Consider the following 22,080-nt stretch of genomic DNA (forward strand, 5'->3'; position numbering starts at 1 on the left):
CCAGTGTACCTGTAATCCTGGAGAGGGAGGTCCTGATTCCTCCAATGGCAGCAATACTAGCTTTGCTTTTCTAGAAACATTACTTGCAAGTGTGACCACTGTCACCGGCGAGAGCTGGTGCCCGGTCCAGGCCGACTTAAAAGACAGGAATGTGATAGTGGCGGTCATTCTCGGTCAGCAGGGAGACCTCCGGCCACTCCCTGAGCGACTCCTCTGGGTAGCAGACTTCAAAGTCTCTGGAGTTAAACCTGAACAGTCTGAACACTTTTATCTTTACTTCCAGGGAGTATCCAAGTACAAACATATCAATCTGGGGAAGAGAGGAAAGAGAGGTCACAGATACACATTTCCAAATTCCCACCTCTCACCAGCAGAGGGCGGGTATTCTTCTGCAGCTCATGAGATGACGATGTACTTGCTGACCCACACATGAACCAGGGAGTGGGCACAGAGCTGGGAACGAACGTCCGCTGCGTGGAGGGCAGGGGACAAGCGGAGAAACGTCTCTGGGGAGTAGCATGAAGAAATCACAGGGAAAGCTGCCTGGAAAAAAAATCTAATAAAGGAATGCTTACAGTGAAAGTTACACTGTTTTTCCAACGGTTTTTTTTAATCGTTTTAAATCAATTTTTGTTAAAATGTCAGATGATTTTGAGCACCTCCTAGGAAAGGAAAGCAAAGCAAAGCAAAACGAAAGCCCTTTTCTATGGGGAAATGAAAGCATTGTCTGGACTTCTTTTAAAATGTCAATAACTTCTATTTGTCTGCACTAAGTAGCCAAATGCTCTTCCAGATGTTGCCTCAGTTTGCAGCTGGACTTCCTCCTGGGTAACCTCTGTTGTGGGAAAGCCTGTTACTGCCTGAGAGGCAGCGGGAAGGTCAGGAACACTCCCAGGACTGCCACTCGCCAGCCCCAGGGCTGCAAAGACGCAGCAGCCAGCACTGGGCAGGAAGGTTTATCACTCTTCTTTTCCTCATTTTTGAGGGCAATCATACACACCCGCCACCTCTTTGCAGCTGGACTTATCATGGCTGAAAGCAAACTACAAACAAACAAACACCTATGTGCTCAAGTGTTGCCAGCATTATCCTTCATCATACACACACGATTCTCCTGCCCCATTTACCTGCTCTAGTCCACACGTGTCACCTACAGAATTCAGGTGATTCATCATGAAGCTTAAAGGGTCGGAAGAGGTTTCCCGGGTAAACAGGAGTCGAAAAAGACTGGGAATGGCCTTTTTGGTCTTCATCTGTTCATAAGCCTCAGTGACTTGATAGAGCATGATGAACTTCAGAGCTTCGTAAAGTTTATATTCCAGGACAGCGTCAGAAAAAAGGACGTTGCACATACTTCCTCTCTTGTGATAATCTTTAATTCCACTAAATTCAGCCCACTAAAAACACAGATGTAAAGTGAAACTTAAACAGGAAAGGTGAATACATACACTACTGCATAATTTTTAAAGTACTTATAAAACAAACCAGAGATTAACAGAGGGGAGTCGAACTTTAACTTTTCATTTTATATCATTTGACCCTGATTTTTTTAACCCTAAGTACTTACTACTTTTACAATATTTCATTTAAACTAGTTTTTCAAAAAGGCACCACCCACTAGGTAAAATACTAAACAAGTCAGTTTCCTAAAGCTGCCTCTAAGGGTGTTGGGTGACACAAAGGACATTCCAGTGACGACAGCAGTAACTAGTATTCTTTCTTTACCATCACTGTGTGCCAGGGCGGAGTGTAAGGCGATCTCCATGCATTCGCTCATTAAAACCTCACGATAACCAACTGTACAGGGTTGAGGCTATTCATATTTTAGTTTTACAGATCAGAAAACCATGGCAGAGAAATGGTATTTCCCAAGGAGGATTCATTTCAATGATCTAAAAATCTGTGTTTATTCAGGGCAGGAAAAACAATCTTGGTCAAATTATAACATCTGTCCTGTCCCCAAGTTACTAATAGGCACATTTCAGAAGGGCATTTCCCAGTGCCTTGTCTGGACCTTGCACCACATTTTTCTGGGGAAATGACAGAGGTACATGATTGTTAAGGTTTCCCGGCCAGTCCACAAAAGCCCTCTTAGCCCGTGATGGGTGTAATCATCGTGTAGAACAGCATCGCTCCCGTTCGTTACTGGGAAGGACACAGAAGAGCAGGGAAGGAAGTGGTCAGCTGCCAGAAGACTATTCCTGCTGCACTTCCTACTAGCGGGGCATAGAGCGACATGCCTGGCATGAGAGAAAAGGGGCTGCGTGTGGGGCGCATGCTTTCCCCCTGAAAGACTCACCTGTGCTTTCAATGATTCCACACATTTACGTAATTTTCCAAACACATTCGAACCTGTATACTTCTCAGGACCAAAACTGTATTGCTGGATCCAATTACAACCTTGTGAAAAGAGCAGTTTTTCAGGAAGCTTGAAAAGGAAGTAGATGCCAACAGTGATCAGTATCTCAACATGTCTGACACACAATTTGGACTATGTCACAGGAGATAATCTTATCCCATTCAGAAATCTTCGTTTTAAAAGACTATAACAGTTAAGTAAAAACACAGTCTTGTTTTAGATTTGTGGATTAAGTGATCTGGATCATCTTCTTAATTCACAGTTTCACAACTGATGAAAACCTAAATGAAGATTACGTCAACAGAAACAATCTTTTTGGATGAAACATTTCCCGAACTTCCTGGGTATACCCCTTTAGAAATTATTTTTAGCCAAGCGCCGTTAGAGTAACACAGTACATCAGGGGAATGTAGATTGTACAAGGATGCACTTTGGGGTTGGAAACCAGCTCTGTCACTCGCCTGCCGAGAGATGACTCACCCAGCACTGTTTATGTAACCTCTTAGCCTCATCCTCCACTGTAATGGAGACAATGACAACTGTCAAAAGTCAACGACAGGACTATCCATTTTGCAGGCCTCTTGTTGGGACTAAATAAGATCATACAATATGTAAGAATCTGATCCATTGGGGGTATCTGATACATTTTCCCACCCAGCTGAGCTTGTGGAGCCCGGGGCCTCAGCTAAGTTCTCTGCCCTCAGCAACTAGCAGCAGGGCTGGCACACAGCATACACTTAACCACCAGATGCACTTAAACTACCACTAAAAACAGCTCTAAACAAAAGATGTTAAGGAAATAGACCATGTGTAGTTATATATATGCAAATACTTTATATTTCTTTGCTCCTCCATCCTTAAAGGTACACCCGTGGTTAGGCATACTACATTCAAATAAAAATTAAGGTTATTCATAAGACTGTGCTGCTTTACCTGTTAAGAAAATGAAAAAAACAAGGTACTGACTGGGAGAAAATATTTGCAAATGACATAGCTGATGAAGCACTCGTTTTCGGAATATATAAAGAATTCTCAAAACTCAATATTAAAAAAAAAAACCCAATAAAGAATGGGCGGGGCTTCCCTGGTGGCACAGTGGTTGAGAGTCCGCCTGCCGATGCAGGGGACATGGGTTCGTGCCCCGGTCCGGGAAGATGCAACATGCCGCGGAGTGGCTAGGCCCGTGAGCCATGACCGCTGAGCCTGCGCGTCCAGAGCCTATGCTCCACAACGAGAGAGGCCACAACAGTGAGAGGCCCGCGAACCGCAAAAAAAAAAAAAAAAAAAAAAAAAGGCAAAAGATCTGAACAGAGACTTCTCCAAGGAGATAATGTGGATGGCAAATAAGCACATGCAAAGATGCTCAATATCATTACCCATTAGGGGAATGCAAACAAAAGGCAGTGACACAAATGCACCCCTATTAGAATGGCTAAAAAACAATAAACCTGAGAATGTAGAGCAACTGGAACTCATACGTTATTGGTGGCAAAATGGCAGAGCCAGTTTGGAAAAGAGTGGGCAGGTTCTTATAAAGTTAAACATAAACCTATCATGTGACCCAGCTATCTCACTCCTAGGTATTTACCCAAAAGGAATGAAAACTTACATTCATACAAAATCCTGTATGGGAATATTTATAACAGCCTTATTCATAATTGTCAACAACTGGAAGCAATCTGGGGACCTCCCTGGTAGCACAGTGGTTAAGACTCCGTGCTCCCAGGACAGAGGACCCGGGTTCGATCCCTGGTCGGGGAACTAGATCCCACATGCGTGCCGCAACTAAGAGTTCACGTGCCACAACTAAGGAGCCTGCGAGCTGCAGCTAAGGAGCCCATCTGCCTCAACTAAGACCCAGGGCAACCAAATAAATAAATAAATAAACTGGAAGCAATCCAGATGTCCTTCAACTCATGAATAGATAAACAAAATATGTGATATTCATATCGAGGAACACCATTCAACAATAAAAGGAGTGAACTACAAATCCATGGAACAACGTGGATGAACTGCAAATACATTATGCTAAGTGAAAGAGGAAGATTCAAAAGGCTACACACCGAATAATTCCATTTATGTGACATTCTGGAAAAGGCAAAATTAAAGGGACGGAAGACATATCCGTGGTCGCCTGGGGTTGGGGGTGAGAGAAGGCTTGACAAAAAGGGATACAAGGGATTCTCTGGGGTGGAGGTTACACACTGTGCTTGTCAACACTCAAATAGCCATAGAGTAGAAAAGTGAATTTTAGCAGACCACCTAACTTATAAAGGACAGATGCCCTTCTCAAGAAAAGACGCCGGCGTTAAAAACAAACAAAATGGAGTGCGACTATCCTTCTGAGATGATTTGTTTGCAAACTGACATGAGAGACAGAGGACTGGGCTAAAGGACCTTCAGTCTCCTGACGCCCTGTGTACAAAGCCACCCACAGAAGACCCCGAGCATCTGTGTTGCAGTCCCCATCAGTGCGACCTTTCCCGCATTTCCGGTGTGAGGACGTACCTTCGCGATATCTTTTTCTTTCATCCAGGATGGGAAAGAGAGGCCCTGGCTGAAGACTTGGAAGAGCACCGACCTTAGCGCGTCGTAGTTGTCTCTTCTTACTTGTCGAACACATTTAATATGCCGCCGCCAGAACAGCTCCTCGTAAGCCTATGAGCACGGGGGGAGAGGCTGTCTTTAGTTCCGCTGGATGAGAGAATAAAGAAAGCAAACCCACTGCATCTGCAGCAAGGTGTTACTCCCAAATAAAGCGGACAAAGAAACAAAACCATTATAAGTTATGAATGCGAACACGTGCAATTTTCAAGTGACCTGTGTGTGTATGGAGTCCATTACATGCTATTTTAGTTGGTAACTTCCTGGAAGCCCAGAGCCAGGAAATGTCATTCTGGGGAGATGATGTCTACAACTTGAACACAGTGAAAAATACCATATATACTTTTAAGTCCATGCTAAAGTGTCATTTAAATGTACTTTTCTTTTTCTTTCTTTTTTTTGGGGGGGGGGGGGCTTTAGCTAGTGACAAGGTTGGACAGCACTGCTGGGAATATTTACCAAGATTGGTCTGATGGAAAGTTCTAAAAATCCTCAAAATGTTTTATGTCAAGGTGCCTGAATCCCTTCAAGGATAGAAGTCTCCACTGCATGTGCAGATGGGTTCATAGGCCTGGCCAGGAGGGAGCTGAAAAGGGTACAAGGCTCAAGTGTCCTGAAATTACGGGCCTAATCTACCCAAGTCCTCGAAGGCACTAGCTCTAGGTGAGAGGCCCGAAGGCAACGTCTAGCAGCTGTCTGGCTTTTAATTAGAGCCACAGTGGTTCCTGGTGCCACATCTGGTGAAGCAGAATGGAATGCGTGTTTCCCGATTTTTACACACAGATTCTCCACCCACCACGAGCTGTATAAACAGACACACCTTCCTCATCAGCTTGGCCTGGGGTGTCTCTCCTTTCCATTCTCTTGCACAATAACTGAGTAAATCAACTTCTGCCTCCACACTGAGGTTCCCTGAACCAAATCAAAGATACAAGGTGGTGAATTTTCCCTTTCCTTTCCCTTCTTGAACCCTCTCTGCACTTTAAAAATAAGGAAACATATGCATGAAAATATTTACTTTTGAATCTCCTCTGCAGATATCCAATCCACCTAAAAGATAAGGGAACGATAATATCAAACTTCTACTTTAAACAGCAAGGGCATTTTTGAAAATTAAAGACAACATAGCCACATACCTTTTCAGCCGGTGCCCTAAATATAAATGTAGCCTTCTGAAGTACCAGAGGGTGCCCACCAGAAATGAAACTGCCAGCGTCACTGACCCCTTTGCGACTCTCCACGCGGTATCTAAGGCTTGGCTGGTGACGAGTGTCCAGGAGTGCACTTGGTCATTTCCTACAAAAATTTAATAATAATAATACTGTATAGCATGGGGAACTATATTTAATATACTCGATAAACCATAATGGAAAAGAATATAAAAAGGAATGTATATATGTGTCTGAGTCACTTTGCTGTACAGCAGAAATTAACATTGTAAATCAACTATACTTCAATAAAAAATAAAATAAACATACATCACAATTACACAAGCCTGCTTTGTTTAAGAGGGGAAAAAAAGATACACTGGATAATTTTACCTGTAAAGAGTCTATCATTGATTTATATAAACATTTTTTAAAGCATTTGAAAATTCAATCTAAAAATTAAAGAAACACTTTGTTCTCCTATAATCAGTGTCATATATAAAGATATCTCTGTTCTACAGAATTCAAGAGGAATAGGGAACATAAAGCGCATGGGTTCCGGAATCCCTCAGACCTGAATTTAAAACCCGTTTCTCCTACTTATTCAGCTGTCTGACTGTGGGACACCTCATTTCTCTTACCCTGAATTTTCTTGACTGTAAAATGGGAGTCAAACTACTGACCTCGCTGGAGAAAGATGGAATGACATCACTTCAGAACTAGCACAGTGCGCCTTGCGCTGTGTAGAATATCTGTGAAATCCAGGAATGATCAAGGGAGTCTGCTCAGCACCGAGCCCACAGGAGGCAGTCACACCAGGGGCGTCTCCTGCCATGTGGCCACCACCCACGTTTGCCCACGGCGATACTCTTAGGTCATCATGGGCCCTAACACACGCCGTCATCTGAACGCACAGAACGAGACTCAGCAGGCACAGAGACATCATTTCCAGAAAGTGGGCCGCTTAGAATAGTCGTGGATGGAGCTAGGCGTGCAGCTTACAGGGTACACTACGATTCCTGATGTGACAGGAGAGAAAATTCACAGGCCAGGAGAGCCCAAACCACATACTTGCAAGAGTTTACCATGTGCAGCAGATTCCTACTTATGTTATGTTTGAACACGTAAAATGCTGAAGTACAAATGAGGAAGAGAACTTTTGAATGGTCGCCAAACCTCCTGGGGTTCATTGTGAAATAGTTCCCTCCCTGGCACATTGGTTGAGTAAAATTCCAATGATTAACTGTAGTAAAAGCCTCCTGGATTCAGAATCTACAATTTGAGCATTTTTGATCCTATGGATATTTGATACGCATATCTCAGTAAAGTTGCTATACATTCTCAATAAAGAAATATATATACTCTCAATAAAGAATTTACCAGCAAATAAAGAAATAAAGTTACCAGCAAATAAAAATATGCATGTTTATAATTATTTAAAAGTACATTTTTTTATTATTCAATTAAACTATTTATTTTTAGATCGTTGTACATTCATACGCAGCTCTAAGAAATAAGCTTACAAGAGACAGACATCATGTACCCTTTACTGGAAAAGTACATTTTCAAAAGCAGGTACTTACTCAATTGTTTAATCAATTGTTTAGAACAATTGATTAGCTGTTAATTATGTATTTACTTCTACCTAGATATTTAGTACAAAGTTTTTAATGAATTGTTTAAAAATGTAAGCTATAATGCCTTTGCATCTATAATTCAGACTTCTATTAAAAAGTCTACATTATTCTTCTTAAAGAATGCATAATATTTTAGTATAAAGACAGAGCATCACATGTATACATAGTCACTGCCTTGTTGACGAGCATTTGGATTGTTTCCCAGTTTTTCACTTTTACAAACATTTTCCTCCAACAGTCCTCGTGAACTCACGGTATCTTTTAGGCTAAGTTCTAGAAGAGGAAACTCTGGGTCAAAGGGTGTGCACATTTCCAGATGTTCCAGATGTTGCCAAAGCGCCCCCTCAAACAGTTGACACTCCCGCCACATGTACGAGCCTCCATTTCCCTAAACCCCAGGACCGGTTATGATTTCTTGCTGCAGTAACACGTTCATAGTTCTTCCTCTGTGAAGAGCCTTTTAGAGCATCTGCCTGCTTCCCACCGGCTCGTCCTGGTTTTCGTGTGGACTTGGAGGGCTTGCAGTCACTGGGCTGGGGTCTGGCTGCTGCCCGCTCCATGGGCACTGCTCTCATCTGTCACACACAGACTCCAGTCGACGTGCTGCATTCTTAAAAGATACTGCCCGGCCCCTCGGGGCATTTGATTTGAGACCCCTGAAATGGGGGCTTCTCCTGAGCCTGAGGCCTCTCGACAGCTGCCAGGGCCTCCATGGGGACCCACCGCAGATTACGGTCTCCTCACATCTACACACACGTGTGCGCACACACACACACGCACGCACTTCCCTAGCCTACTGCCCTAATCCTTGAAATTAAACCCACCTCCCACCCAAGAAAGGGCGATACGATCAACTTCTCAGAAAAAAACATGTGAGGGCTGAACACCCCCTTTCCACGCAAACCAGGAACACGAGCCTAAACTCCTTGTATCCCCTCTACCCAGTGCAGCCACAGGTCCTAGCCAAGAAGGACTGGGGAGCGGATCATGGGGGCCGGTGCGGGTACCAGGGAGCGGCCTGGAGGCGGGACTCAGGAGGTCACAGGGGAGTGGGCTGCAGCTCAGAGAGAACCCCGAGGTGTTCACATAGCTTCATATGAAAATATTATCCGGAGTGGGGCTTTTGTGACAGTTTAAAAGAGCTACAGTTTGAGCTTCTGCCATGTGCCAGACCCTGGGGCAAGCGTTCTACAGGAATTGTCTCATTTGCTCCTAGAAACGCAGTGGCGTAAGGAGGCCCTGGTCCTGCAGTACACGGGGTGGGTGACTCCGTGCCCCCAAGTGCCTGTCCCTTAACCCCGGGAGGGAGGGCAGCAGGACAGCCCAGCGCCGGGGACGCAGGGCGGCTCACGGGCTCCTCTCGCTGCCGTTACCCTGGCAACACGGAGGCCCCCTTGGAGCTGCGGGATGCTCCGAGGAAATGTTGGGAAAAGTGCCGAGCTCATGGCCCGGCACGCGGCAAGTACCCAAAGCATGTTCATTATTATTTTATCACCTTAGGACACTGCGAGGGAGAGAGAGATGAAATGAGCCGCGGAGCTAGAATTCAAACGCACAGGGCACTGCGATGCGGAAGCTGGACGCTGTCCCACTTGCCTACCCTGCCTCTGAATGATGGAGCTGAGTGAATCCCAAGCCAGCTCTGCTACAGCAAGTGGAATCCAGACTCTTTAAAAACAGAGTTTAAAAAATTTCTCCTGCATGTGTCAATAACTGGGTTACAACTCAAAACAACAGACACGGAGGAGAACGCCATCAGTGAGGCACCCAGCAAAATACTATCGTCATCACAGCTTTGATGATCTCCTGAGTCAAATCTCATTTCCCCCAAAGCAGCCGAGACGGGATAAGATCTTCCACGTCAGGATCCTCCCGGGGTCCCCTCGGCCGGCCGGCCGGCCAGGGAGAAGTCAGCACCCGCCAGCCCAACTTCCCCTCCGCTGCCCAGTGCCCTGCCTAACGGGGAGCTGGCCTGGGGGGGCGCCCCCCGGACTAACAGCAAAAGAGAGAAGTTCCAGCACCATGGAGTCAGTCTTTCAACATAATAAACAGAGGTGCGAGGACAAGGGCAAGGAACCAGGCAGTAGGGGACGAGGGGTGGCTTTGGCAACGAAGAGGCGGAAAACAAGCGTTGCCAGGAATTATGGACTTGATCCTTTTTAATGCTCATCAAGAGATAAAGTGAAATTTCTTTTTAACCCTCTTGGGCTGGACCGCTCCGGTGGTGGCTGAATGAGGTGATACATGAGGCACCAGACATTCCTATGACAGCGGAAAGAGGATGAGCTAGGTCTTACACGTCCCCCCAGTCATCAGCGTGACCGTCTGCGGAGACCTCAACCCACACAATCCGAGGTAACACTCAGGTAGTTGCGACGTCCTTTGGGTAACGACACCAGAGCCTCCTGAAGCCAGCAGTGGGGCCATCTGACATGAAACTGACCTGTGATCACTCAGGCTACATGTGGCAGATGAGACCATTGACTAGAACTGAGAAAATAAAAAGCCACTGTTCTCTTGTGGTAAAATTCTACTCAGCCTTTTTTTTTCCGTTCTCTAAACTGTACCAAAACTGAAATAATTCAAACACTCAAACAGGAAACCAAAACGAAAAAAACAAACCTGAAAACAAAACTTAAAAGCCCCAGAGGAGCCGGAAACCAAGTGATCACCCTGACAGCACTTGGCCCCAGCCTCAGGCACGCTCTCAGGGAGAGCCCCGGGGTCCGGCTGGCCTCCACACCGGCCTCCACACCTGCCTCCACACCTGCCGTGGGCCCGGCTCCTGCCCCGCGCAGGGAGCTCGCTCCACCCTCGGTTCGTCTGCCCCGGGTCCGGCCCACTGACCGGGGCGGGCTGAGCGGGGCGGAGACTAGGCCTGAGCTAAACGGCGGAAAAGGCGATCTAATTTCGACACTGCAGACAGCAGGGGCAGCGAGACATCCCACATGGGAAAATCACCTTGTTGACAACTTTAAGGTGAAAAATACTAAATTTAATATAATAAATACAACAGATATTTCTATCAGCTTCAATGCCATCTTCTGGCTGATTAGCAGGTAGGAAGAGTGGCCAAGAGAGATGGATGGGTTAGGAAGCAAATAGGGCCCGGGACGGCCGCGCCCCTTCTCTGTGGCAGGAGTGCTGACGGGGTGGGGGTGCCCCAGAGAGGAGTACACACAGGCCACGTGGTACAGTGGGCTGGGAGCACCCGGGAAGCCCCCCTCCCTCCTGCCCCTCGCCCTTTGGTTATGCTACTTCTTCCTACCCTGGGCTGGGCGCCAGGCTGGCGGGCAGTGAGCTGAAAAGACACCTGCTCTGGCCCCAGGGAGCTCTTGGTCTGGAGGCGTGATGCTCTGCTGTCAGGAAAGGCTACTGGTCAGCTTGCCCAGGCCCACAGGTTGGCACGTCCTGCTGTCGGGGTCCGGCCGGGACACGGAACACGAGGCCCTCATGCTGGATGCCCAGGTGGGTCATCTCTCTCAGAGGGGAGCTCTGAGAACCTCAGAGGCTCAAGAATAAAGCAAAATACGGTACATTTTTCCAAACATATAAACTAAGCAATATGCAAACAGAGCGATAAACATACAGAACAGATCCTGTTAGGTCATCAAGGCTTCTGAATAACTTAGAGCAAATGGGAGACTCCTAGAGGAAAGTCAGCACAGCGGAGTGAAAGGCTGCGTTTAACTGGTCTTGACTCATGCAAAACCATAGGTTAGCTGGGTTTTCTTTTTGTATCAGCTATGTGGGAAAGAGAACAAATATCCTTTTTTTTTTTTTTTTTTTGCAGTACGCGGGCCTCTCACTGTTGTGGCCTCTCCTGTCACGGAGCACAGGCTCCGGACGCGCAGGCTCAGTGGCCATGGCTCACAGGCCCACCCACTCCGCGGCATGTGGGATCCTCCCGGACCGGGGCACGAACCCGTGTCCCCTGCATCGGCAGGAGGACTCTCAACCACTGCGCCACCAGGGAAGCCCCAACAAATATCCTCTTAATAAATCTCTGAAATGGTGAGGTCAAAAGACTTTCTACACTTTTGAATTTCAGGTATTAATCCTGCTCAGTTAAGAAACAACGGCCTCCCACTTAGAAGAGTTCTATAACCAACAACTACAAGATCAGGTCCACTGAGGAAGAGAACCCCCAACGTGGAAGTTTTTAATCTCAAAAGTCATGACCAGCGAGACACACAAGGGTAGCCCTGTCGTGCAACCAACATAACAAGGCTATACGTGCAATCCCACGTCCCATGGGACTGGGCACACTTCACCCGAGGCTCCTGCCAACCAAGAGTCATCAAACACAGCAGGAAATGCTCCTTGCCAAACACTGAGGGGACTGTGTGCGTGTTTTTAATAACATCATAGCTCAGAGTATTTTCATGTACTGGGCACAGCATTAGGTGTGTTCAATTCCACCCATCACGTTAATTTTCTAACCACGTGGCAGAGGTTTAAAACCCACCCAACTACAAAAGCACAAAAGCAGTAGGTGGGATAGGCTCCGGGGACCCCAGAACTCCAGGTCACTGTACCCAGCCAGGCAGACTCCCTGGCCCTGGCCTGGCAGAGACAGCGGGCTGGCAGAACACGGCTGGGACCCAGTCTTTATGCCGCCATTTTCTAGCTGCGGGACCTCAGATGAATCACTTTGTCTCAACAAAGAGGCAAGAGGTTGGTGTGACCAGATCTGTCACCACAACTTGAATCGTTACTGCTTGGGGTCACGAGGAATGTGTCTGATTCTTCCTCCACACGACAGCCTTTTAGATCTTTGACAGAAACACGGGATGCTTGGGCCGAAGGGGCTGGAATCCCACTGGTTCTCCAAGGCCTGAGTCACACTAGGCCCTCAAGCAGGATGGATCTCTCCCCCGGTTCCCCCCTACACACACACACACACACACACGCACGCTGTCCACACTGCAGGTGGGTTCCGGTTCAGTGGATTCATGAGTGCGTCCCCCACTGGCTGGAAAGCACTTTTGAGGTGAAAGCTGAAGCTTAACTCACTGTGGACCTGGCCACCTGATGAGCTGTCACACGCACACTTCATCTCTGAAGCCCGGAGAAAGCAAGCAGGAGCCTGAACTTGAACCCACATGTTCTGACCCAAGGTCAGTGCCCTTTGAATTAACGACACAACTGCGCTTCCTGAGCAATTCTCTTTCAAGAATTCAGAACAATTAACAAGCATGACCTCAGAAGGCAGCCGTCATTCCCGCTGTGCCTTTTTCTCTTCTAGGTCAGACACGCCCCCTTCTCTCCCGCAGGCCTCACTTGACGTGATTTGGTGGCGAGGGGCAGGGGCGTCGTCTCTTCATCATCCCGGTCACTCTTCTCGGGACCCACCCCACACTCAGAGCGAGACCGCTGGTCAGAACACACTGTCCTGAGTGTGACCAAGCGGGAGAGAATTCAACCACGTGACCACTTCTTCATGCTCCAGCGGGAGTCAGCAAGTTTTCTGTGTAGGCTCAGAGAGTATTTTAGGCACTGCCAGCCATCTGGTCTCCGTCCCGTCCACTCAGATCGTCCCCGACACAGGGGAAGCAGCCATCAGACAGTACACAGCGGGGTGGTGTTCCAAGAAAACTTTTTTAGGGACGCTGAAATTTGAATTTCATGGAAGTTTTCCATGTCAGGAAATGGTATTCTTCTTTTGATCTCTGTTCCAACCATTAAAAAATGTAAAAACCATTCATAGGTCACAGGCCATATAAAAACTGAGTGGGACAGATCTGGCCCATGGGCCGTGGCTGGCCAGACTCTGTCTAGATGATACATGCACACTAATGCAGCCTGCGATTGTGTTAGTATTCAGCCTGCCATCAACCTAAAGCCGTTTAGACCTGTTGCTGCAGCACATCTCCCATCTGCTGAAGGGGGAGAGAGAAGAGGTGCTCTCATCCCACTGTCCTCAAACCTCCAGGCGCAAGAACTGGCCCGGAGGCCCGGTACTGGCCTCCACCCCTCTAGCCTCTCCTCTTCCTCTTTCTTGAGGGCGGGAGACTTACCTGATGGCAGGTGTAAGACCCTCTGCTCAGCTCAGCCCCCTCCTCTCCACTAGGATCTGCCTGCCTGCCGAGAGGTGCCCTCGGGGCTGCTGTGTCTCTGGGAGAGAGGCCTGACCTTTGAGGGGAGAGTACAGCTCAGGCACCGCCTGCAAGCCCATCTGGCCATCTGACTAAGACACAGGGATTTTATCACCAAGCAGATATTTAAAAAATCCCTGACTTCCGTGTCCACCTTTTAGTTAGTTCAGAACCTGGGAAGGGAAGCAAGGGGTTATCCAGATCCCGTGTGCAAGCTCCATGCTTTTCAGACCCAGGAGCTGACATACATCCCTGCTAAACTGCACGTTCCTGGACTTGGTCACTGCTCTGACCTGTCATGGCTTCCATGGTGCTCCCTCTCTCAACTCTTAGACCTTCAAAAATTAAGCTTGTCTTCCACATCCCAAAATAGATCATTTATGAACATGTGACCAAGAGAGAAATAAGGTACACCCTGAGACAAGCCACTTTCGCCGCACAGTGATTTTTCCGTTAATCGGAATCATTCGGCCTCTGTTGCTAGTGGTTACTCATCCTTCTAACTGGCTTCCCTTCTCCAACGCCATTTTCCGCTCTGAAGCCAATGGTGTGTGTGTTTTGTTGGTTTGTTTTTTGTATCTTTTTTTACATTCAACGGATGTGTCATCTCCTATTCAAAAATCTTTCTGGCTTTTCTTACTTATAGGAAAGACCCACATCCTGGCAGCCAGTGGAGTCATCTGGAAAGGCCTCTGAACAAGTGAGAGAGTGATGGGGCATCACCTATTGCACCATCCCAGCCACAGGCCTCGGAGAGCTGGTCTTCCCGTAACCAGGAACCGGCCTCACCACGTAACCCCAGCCACTGGTGAAACCAACTGAGAAGTCGGGCTGGGCCCACCCCTGATGGGAGCCCAGGGCGGGGGGCGTCCCTCTATCCTCCTCCCCTAGCCTCTACCCCTCGTGGACCCACCTACCTTTACGTGGTCCTTCAGATCTGCTCTCCTGAAAAGAAACCAGAGGCTTCAAAACAAACTCGCCAAACATTATAGAGCATTGTACTCAAAGTCTATGGATCAGCAACATTCTTCCCAGCTGGGCTCTCAGAAAGACAATCCTCGGGCCCCATGGAAGCAGAATCTGTGTTCTACAAGATCCCCAGTGATTCAAGCGTAACCAAAGCCTGGGAGGCGCTGCCACTGAGAGGGAACCATCCTTGCCCTGGCTCCACCTGCAGAGAATCTATTTATTGGCTGGGCGCCGGTCTTTTCTTTAGTTCCCAGGTGATTCCAATGTATCACTGGTGGCGAGACACACCGCTCTGGAGTCAGGGCTTCCTCCATCCTCGGCTGTTTCTGTTAGTTCAAATGTACTATCACACGCCAACTGATTTCCAAAATTACCCTTAGGGGAAATCATGCCAGATAGAGAAAAGTCTCACTGGTCATGTAATCCAGCTACAAGTAAGTGCTGCCTGTGTTTTGTGTCTCTTTCCCTTTGGCCAAGGTGGGGCTACTTTTACTAGTCAGTTGCTATTTCTCCAAGGCTGGGATCTATGCCTACCTAAAAAAGAACTTTGCTGAAATTAATAATAAAGGAACCCAACTACTCATGTGACCTCCGGGGAGGCTGACCAGCTCACCCTGGCTTGCCTGGGACTCCCCCAGTTTTAGTGGTGAAAAGCTCCTCGGCTGAGGACATCCTTGGTCTCAGGCAAACCAGGAGGCGTGCTCACCCTGCCTCCAGGGTGCCCCTTGGTCTGACGCTGACTCTCCCCTATTCTCCTCCTCTGGCTCCAAGATGACTGGTGGCCCTCAGGTCCTCCATCAGGGCTCACTGTTGCCTCCCGGCCCGCCTGTGCCCATGCTCTTCCCTCATCTGCAATACCCTTCACTTTGCTCATTCTCCAGCTCTCAGCTCAAATGTCACTTCCTGGGGCCAAGCTTCTCTGGCACACAATCCCAACCCCCAGGCTTGGTCAAACCCCTGCTCCACTCTCTCACAGCACACGGTGTTCTTTTCCTTCCTTCACAGCACTCATCACAGTTTATACAACTGTGTTTGTGTTTGATTAGTGTCTGTCTCCCTGTGTAGGGAAATGTCTTAAGGACTGGGACTGTGTCTGTTTTCTCTCTGCTTTCTTGGTCCCTAGAAACATGGTAGATAGTTAATAAATACTTGTTGAATAAATAAAATGAATCGATGTAGTCGGAATCCAGTCCACATGTCTCCACGACAGAGACTGCCAGCCAACCCCAGTATCTGTTCTCTCTTCTTCCACAGGACTAGAATCCTGACTTTGGCTGGATACCTAGCTACTCAGAATAAAGGCTACATTCCACCTTCCCTAAGTGCTGGGTACAGCCATGTAAGTGAATTCTGGCCAAGAAGTGTGATGTGCGGTTTCCACAAGGTTCTGTTGAGAGGGGTGTGTACTCCTTGCCCTCCCACCTCCCTACTAGCTGGAATGTAGGTGTGATAACTGACATTCAGCAGCCATATTGCATCAGGAAGTAGCTGTGGGTGTGAAACCCATGCAGGGTGGAAACAAAGTGGAAAGAGCCTGGGCCTCTGACACTGTGGAGCCCATTCCAGCCCTGGGGAGCCACGTCTGAGCTTTGCCATAAAAGAAATAAACTTAATTCACTTATTTGGGGCTGTTCTGTTATCCCACCATACCTAATCCTGCCTACCAGCCTCTCTCTTGCTGGTCCCTTCTGACTTCTAACATGCATGTCAGAAATGGTGTGGGAATTCCCTGGCGGTCCAGTGGTTAGGACTCCGCACTCCCACTGCAGGGGGCGCGGGTTCAATCCCTGGTCGGGAAACTAAGATCCCACAAGCCGTGCGGCGTGGCAAAAAAACAAAAAAGAAAAGAAAAAAACGAAATGGTGAGCCACCACTCTGTTTTCCCTTCCCTTAAATACACTCATGTAAATATAAAGCAGGAAGTGAGGCTGTGAAGCGGTCACCTCGGGAGATGGCTTCAGGGTAGTGGAATGAGCAGGCCCCAGGGAGTCAGGAACTCAACTCCAGGTCTGGTCCTAGACAGTCGAGCAACCTGGACCTCAGCTTCCTCCCCTATAAACAAACACAAGGAGGCCAGGACACTCACCACCATCCTCCTCCAAACTCCTCTTTATGTTAACATGTTTCAGAGTTATGTTAGTGGAATAGTCACGCTGGGGTACAGGCACAGGATTTTAAGTAGTTGTGAAACAAATGAGGTTCCACTAAACTCAAAACATTACTCAAAACTTGCACTACAGGAAAGATGCCTGAGCGTGTACAGAAGATACATGAGACCTTGACAAATGCCAGCAAATACTCCACCCCTGAGACATGCGTGCTTAGGTCTGCAGGTCTATTACACCAGTTGACCTGAAAGCAGAATTGTGATAAAGAGCCTTTTCCACAAGGGCTTGCGTGGAACCCCAGTTTCTAAATGACAGCAAGAAATAAAAGAGGAAGGTTGAGGAGCCTGGGGGAGCGGAGAGGGAAAGGAGAATTGTACCTTCACATGTTAGAGGCTCCAAACTTTGAATGAATCAATGAGGTATATGTGGGAGAAGATGCTGGAATATCCATGAGGAACAGTGCAGTACAAGGTAGGTCTATAAGCAGTGGCCGTACCAGTCCTCTGTTATGACAATCAGCTGAGTACCCCAAACTGAGTTTAACAAATGTTTAAGAAACAAAAGAGAGGGATACACTGTGGATAAAACTGATCTAATAACCTCTCAGTTTGAGTGATTTTTCTCTTTATTTCAGGTTTCAGAGGAAGGAATCGATGCACCCGAGGCTTGCACTGCTTCAGGTGCAAAACTGAGGGACCCAACATTTATATTAATAATTCGATTGGTTACGTTTGCATTTCAAGGTGCGAGGCCAGCCTTAGCTACGAACTGAACTCCCAGTTCCTTTGTTAAATACCAAGTAAAATGACACAGAGCTGATCGGGTCCGCTGACTTCAGTGCCACTCAGCCCTTCACATCTGGATGGTGACTGACTGTCCTCGTCCACACCGGCCTGGCTAGCCATCTCTTCCACTTCCCCTGTCCTCTCAGCCATTCTGCTTCTTCCACGGCATTTCGACCTATCCTGGCAGGCGATTTGGAAGACACAGGGCACTCAGTTTTCCTGTCACTTTAGAGATGTCACAGCAAAGTTGAGGCCTTCTTGTCACAGATCAACAAATATACCCACGATGTGCCTGGTGTCACTCTAAGACCCAGGGAAAGGTTCTCTCTTTACAGGGAAGAAGTTCAGTCCACTTCTCAACTTGGGAGACAAGACACTCCGGGGAACCCTCTCTGCCCCGGCTTAGGGGAGAGACACACAAGGTTCAAAGCCCGCGCCCCTGCCCACCTCCGCTCCTGAACCACTTGGGAACTGGCCTGTGCCCATGAGGTCCTCCTAGCCTGGGGGGAACAGGAGCTCAGGTCCACTGTACAGGCACACGAGAAGGCAGGATACTTTTTTTTTTCCCCCAGTGAAAAAGACAGCTGTATTTGATTTACATTTAACAAGATTTCAGAAAGGGGTAGGGGTGGTCCTGGGCTCCTGGCCCCCCCAGATCTGGGCAGTGCCTCCAGGAAAGCCTGTCTGACAGGCCGAGACCGGGACCCCCAGGTCTTCTGGGTCCCTTCTGGCTGCCTGGGCCTCAGCGTCGGATGTCCAGCTTGACCTCTGAGGTGGGCCCACGGCACGGAGCCCACCCGGAGTGGGGGCGACCCACAGTCCAAGCCAGGTCGGGAAGGCATCTTGTGGCTCTGGGGGTCGCAGGCACTCAGACCCCACCCAAGAGGCCAAACCCAGGTATCTGGACAGCTGCTGGTGCTCAGGGAAGTGGGCTGGGATTCTGCTTCTAAGTTGGGAGAGGACTCTTGAGGAGCTAACTTCCAATTATCGATACATTATTACTCCCTCTGCCAGAAGACTAACCCTAACTCATATTCAATAAAAATCAATAACACTGGCAAGCAGAGAAAGAGCTAATAAGGTGTTTTCAATTACTATGTATCTAACATCCAACAGTCCCACATAAACTCAAAGTCAGAGTCACCCGGTTAAATCAACAATGAAAGACTAACTATTAAACTCTTAATTCAGAGGTTTATTGAGCATAGCCTCTTACGTGCCACAGTTTCTTGGATTGTTGCTTATTACCTGGGAATCCCAGCCACAGTACTAACAGACAAGGTCCTTAGTCTCCTAGAAACGAACATGAACATTTTATTATCCTCTTATTTGAAACATGATGGCACCTGTCTATTCCAGCTCAATTAAATGAAAAAGTAGAAAAATAGAGTATGACTAGAACACAAGATCAATGGAAAAATGAGTGTATAAACAAAAACTTTTCCCTGTTGACTTATTGTAAAGTGACATTTAAGTGTTCTTTCATTCAATTAATTACAAATCAATAAATGTGTATATAACCTCTGCGTCTTGAGAACAGATTGTCCTAAGTAACTAAACATGGACCAGAGGATTCAAGTGGGCAGGAGAGAAAGGTCAGATACGCTAGTCCACTAAGTCCTTTAAATGGTACATAGAGACTTCAGAGCCACGTATAAAGAAACACACGTGTAGGAAGTTTTAGCTTGATAACGATGACTTTTTCTCCTGCACACACACCTGTGAGTTCCCTTGAGCAACAACAGTGGTATTAAGTTGATAAGCCAACTTTACTTTAGAACAGCTTAACTGTGATGAGGTACCCTTGGAACCTGGAGTGCTCCCAGGTATAAGCCTGACTGTTTTAGGAGACAGAAGTGGGCAATGGTTAAGAACATGCTGCAGGAGAAGCCAGGCCGCCAGGGCTTGAATCCCGGCACCACTTACTAGCTGGAAACTCTGAGGAAATTCCGTGACCATTCGGAGCATCACAGGACGGCGGTTGTAGAGATTACATAAGACTACGTATGGGCAGTGTCTCCGCGTCCAGCACTGTGAAGAGAACTCCACTACCCACTGTTACTGTGGCGGGGACAACGCTGGGGGCTGCAGACAGACAGGACAGCACCCACCCGCTGCGGGGAGCCAGGGGAAAGATCACTTTCAAATTCAGTCACTGTGCCAATCAAGAACTTCTACTTAGCTGAAAGACATGGTGCCAAAACTTACATGTTATTTGCTATTTAATCCATCTCACAGAAACGTAAGAGTAGAAGTATAAAAGTGACAAACAGGCTGGCAAAAAATAGCAACTGTGGACCGCTTGGTTGTAAGCATTCTCTTGTAGGCTCTGTTGCGGGCATGTGTTTTCAATTGCAGTGTTGGTTTTCCTTTTCCTAAGCCCTCGAGCTATTTTTTAAGGAAGGAAAATGTTTCCCTTTAGGCTGGAGCTGAAGAAAGAATTCTCTCTGTGCTCACAGTGCCGGCACACCTTGAACTTGGTGCACTGGAAGGGAAAATTCCTGACAATTACCTTAAGCCCAGAGGAGATACCCTTCCGCGCCCCCCAGCCAGCTTTTCCCAGCTGCGCCCCACCTCCGCTTCCAGCTTTGCTCTGCCGAAACAACACAAGGAGACGGGAAGAAAATCACATAAGAAAAAGTTCAGATGGATACACCCCCAGGAAATATTTGGCTAATTCTGTAAGAATCCAAGGTGCAGAAAGGTTGAAAATGAGTTCATTCTCCAAACTTTCGAGAGTGGGAGATACGTCAATCACAGAATTCTAGACTGGGAGGGGCTTTATGGATCAGCTAGCCCAGTGCCCTCATTTTATGGACCAGGACCCAGATGCTTGGAGGCCCGCAGTCCTGGGCAAAAGGATGTCTAGAACTCATGTCTTGTCTCCTAGAACCGGGCTGTTTTCACCACACCCGACACTTTGCTGTGCGAATCAAAAACTCCTGCTGGGACCAAGAATCCGGACTAAGAAGCAGTCCCAGGAACTTCCCATTGACGCTGTGGCACCTGGAACAGTCGTGCTCCCCAAATTCACCAGCGGGCTCTCACCCCCCGGGGGGCCTCCAGGGAAATACACAATCGGGAATGTGCTCCAAGCTGAGAAGCAGCTCACCTTCCTCAGACCTGGGGCTGAAAGCATGGGAAGGAAAGCACCCTTCACTCGGTGAGGGCCCCGCGACGCACGCAGAGGGCAGAGACGCCGCGACACAGGTGGCGCGCGGCGTCCCCGGCCACCTGTGCCATACACTGTGCTGCAGCTCCTGGCCCTGGTGATAGTTTTGTTTCAAAAGCCAGAGTTTTCTCTGTTGCTCATCAGGTCTCGACTGCTGCGAAGGTGTGGGCCACATCCTCTGCCAGCAAAGCGCGAAACCCGTCAACTTCCCTCCGACAACAATCAAGGGCTCGGAGGGGACACCGAGAAGGGGACACCGGCGCCCGTGGGCACCAGGGCCCGACCCCAGCCGCTGCCGGGGCACCTCACCCCGCCGCAACGTATCCGAGCCCGCAGGACCCGCTTTCTCTTTCCAGGAACCCGACTGCCCTGCCTCGGAGGGTCGCTCGCTGCCTCGGCCCGAGGGCGCAGTTCCTCACTGAGGGGCGACCCCCGCCCCCGACGGCCCCCCCAAACCCTGCAGCCCGTCCCCCTCCCCGCCCTGGGCAGGGCGCCCCGGACCTCCCACCCCTGGGATGGCGGGCCCCGAACCTTCCAACCCAGGGCTGCGCCGACGGCCGGCGGGGGAGAGCGCTTCCCGGGCGCCCGCGGCTCCCGCCCCGCCCCACCGGGCCCCGGGCCCACCTGCGGCGGGGTCGCGAGGTCGTTGCCGCTCCCGCTCCTGCTGGGGGCTCCTCCGCGCCGCCATGGCGGCCGCGTGCTGCTGATGTGCGCGGAGCCTCGACCGGTGGGTCTGTCAGACGCGGCGGCAGCCGGCCGGCGCCCCCTCTTGCTCCCCGGCGGCTAGCGTGCGATAGAGGCGCCGGGAGGGGACGGCAGCCTGCGCTCCCGCCCCGGGAGCCCGCTGGTCGACTGACACACCGGGCCACCAATGGGAGGCCGCGGCGGGGGGGGCGGTGCCAAGCGGGCGGGGCCTTGCGGGGTGGGCGGGGTCTCTGCGCCTTCTGGGTCGCCAGCCCGGGCTGCGCAGAGCCGCTGGTACTCCGCGGGGCGGGGTTGGGAAAGATACTGCTGGGATGCAAACGCCGCTTCTCGGGAAACATCCTGGGGATTCCACCTGGACGGATCCTACGACCTCCCTGGCACTTTATATCGAAGGCCCACTGAGTGGGAAGGAAGGAATACGGGTGGGTGAGATGGTGTGGGAGAGGGACTGGTCCCATTTTCCTCTCATGGCAAAGTTACAGCATTCCCTTCCCT

General features: G+C 49.0%; 1 protein-coding gene and 1 long non-coding RNA gene across 3 annotated transcripts in view; one reads left to right on the forward strand and one right to left on the reverse strand.

The window, feature by feature from the left end:
• Positions 1–1,065, forward strand: part of LOC309804925 — a 65,398-nt gene extending 64,333 nt beyond the window's left edge. For both annotated transcript variants that reach the window (XR_014294191.1, XR_014294192.1), the window contains one exon: positions 284–1,065. This is a non-coding gene — a long non-coding RNA (uncharacterized lncRNA). The remainder of the gene's footprint in view (positions 1–283) is intronic.
• On the reverse strand, positions 133–21,623 carry OTULINL (OTU deubiquitinase with linear linkage specificity like). Its single transcript, XM_082622622.1, has 8 exons — positions 21,505–21,623; positions 6,100–6,259; positions 5,982–6,013; positions 5,784–5,875; positions 4,868–5,017; positions 2,300–2,428; positions 1,128–1,397; positions 133–310 (listed from the first exon to the last, which is right to left on the reverse strand). Exons 1-8 carry the CDS (start codon positions 21,566–21,568, stop codon positions 137–139), a joined length of 1,071 nt encoding a protein of 356 aa, XP_082478748.1. The 5' UTR covers positions 21,569–21,623; the 3' UTR covers positions 133–136.
• Positions 21,624–22,080: the final 457 nt, after the last annotated feature.

The sequence above is a fragment of the Mesoplodon mirus genome, assembly GCF_964341445.2.
Source record: "Mesoplodon mirus genome assembly, chromosome: 5".
Classification (NCBI taxonomy): domain Eukaryota; kingdom Metazoa; phylum Chordata; class Mammalia; order Artiodactyla; family Ziphiidae; genus Mesoplodon; species Mesoplodon mirus.

Coding starts and splice junctions, on each gene's coding strand:
- OTULINL (XM_082622622.1), bottom strand. CDS start 21,568: ATGGCGGCGCGGAGGAGCCCCCAGCAGGAGCGGGAGCGGCAACGACCT. Junction 6,014..6,099: donor TTAGGGCACCGGCTGAAAAG/GTATGTGGCTAT, acceptor CTTATCTTTTAG/GTGGATTGGATATCTGCAGA. Junction 2,429..4,867: donor AAGAAAAAGATATCGCGAAG/GTACGTCCTCAC, acceptor TTCCTTTTCAAG/CTTCCTGAAAAACTGCTCTT.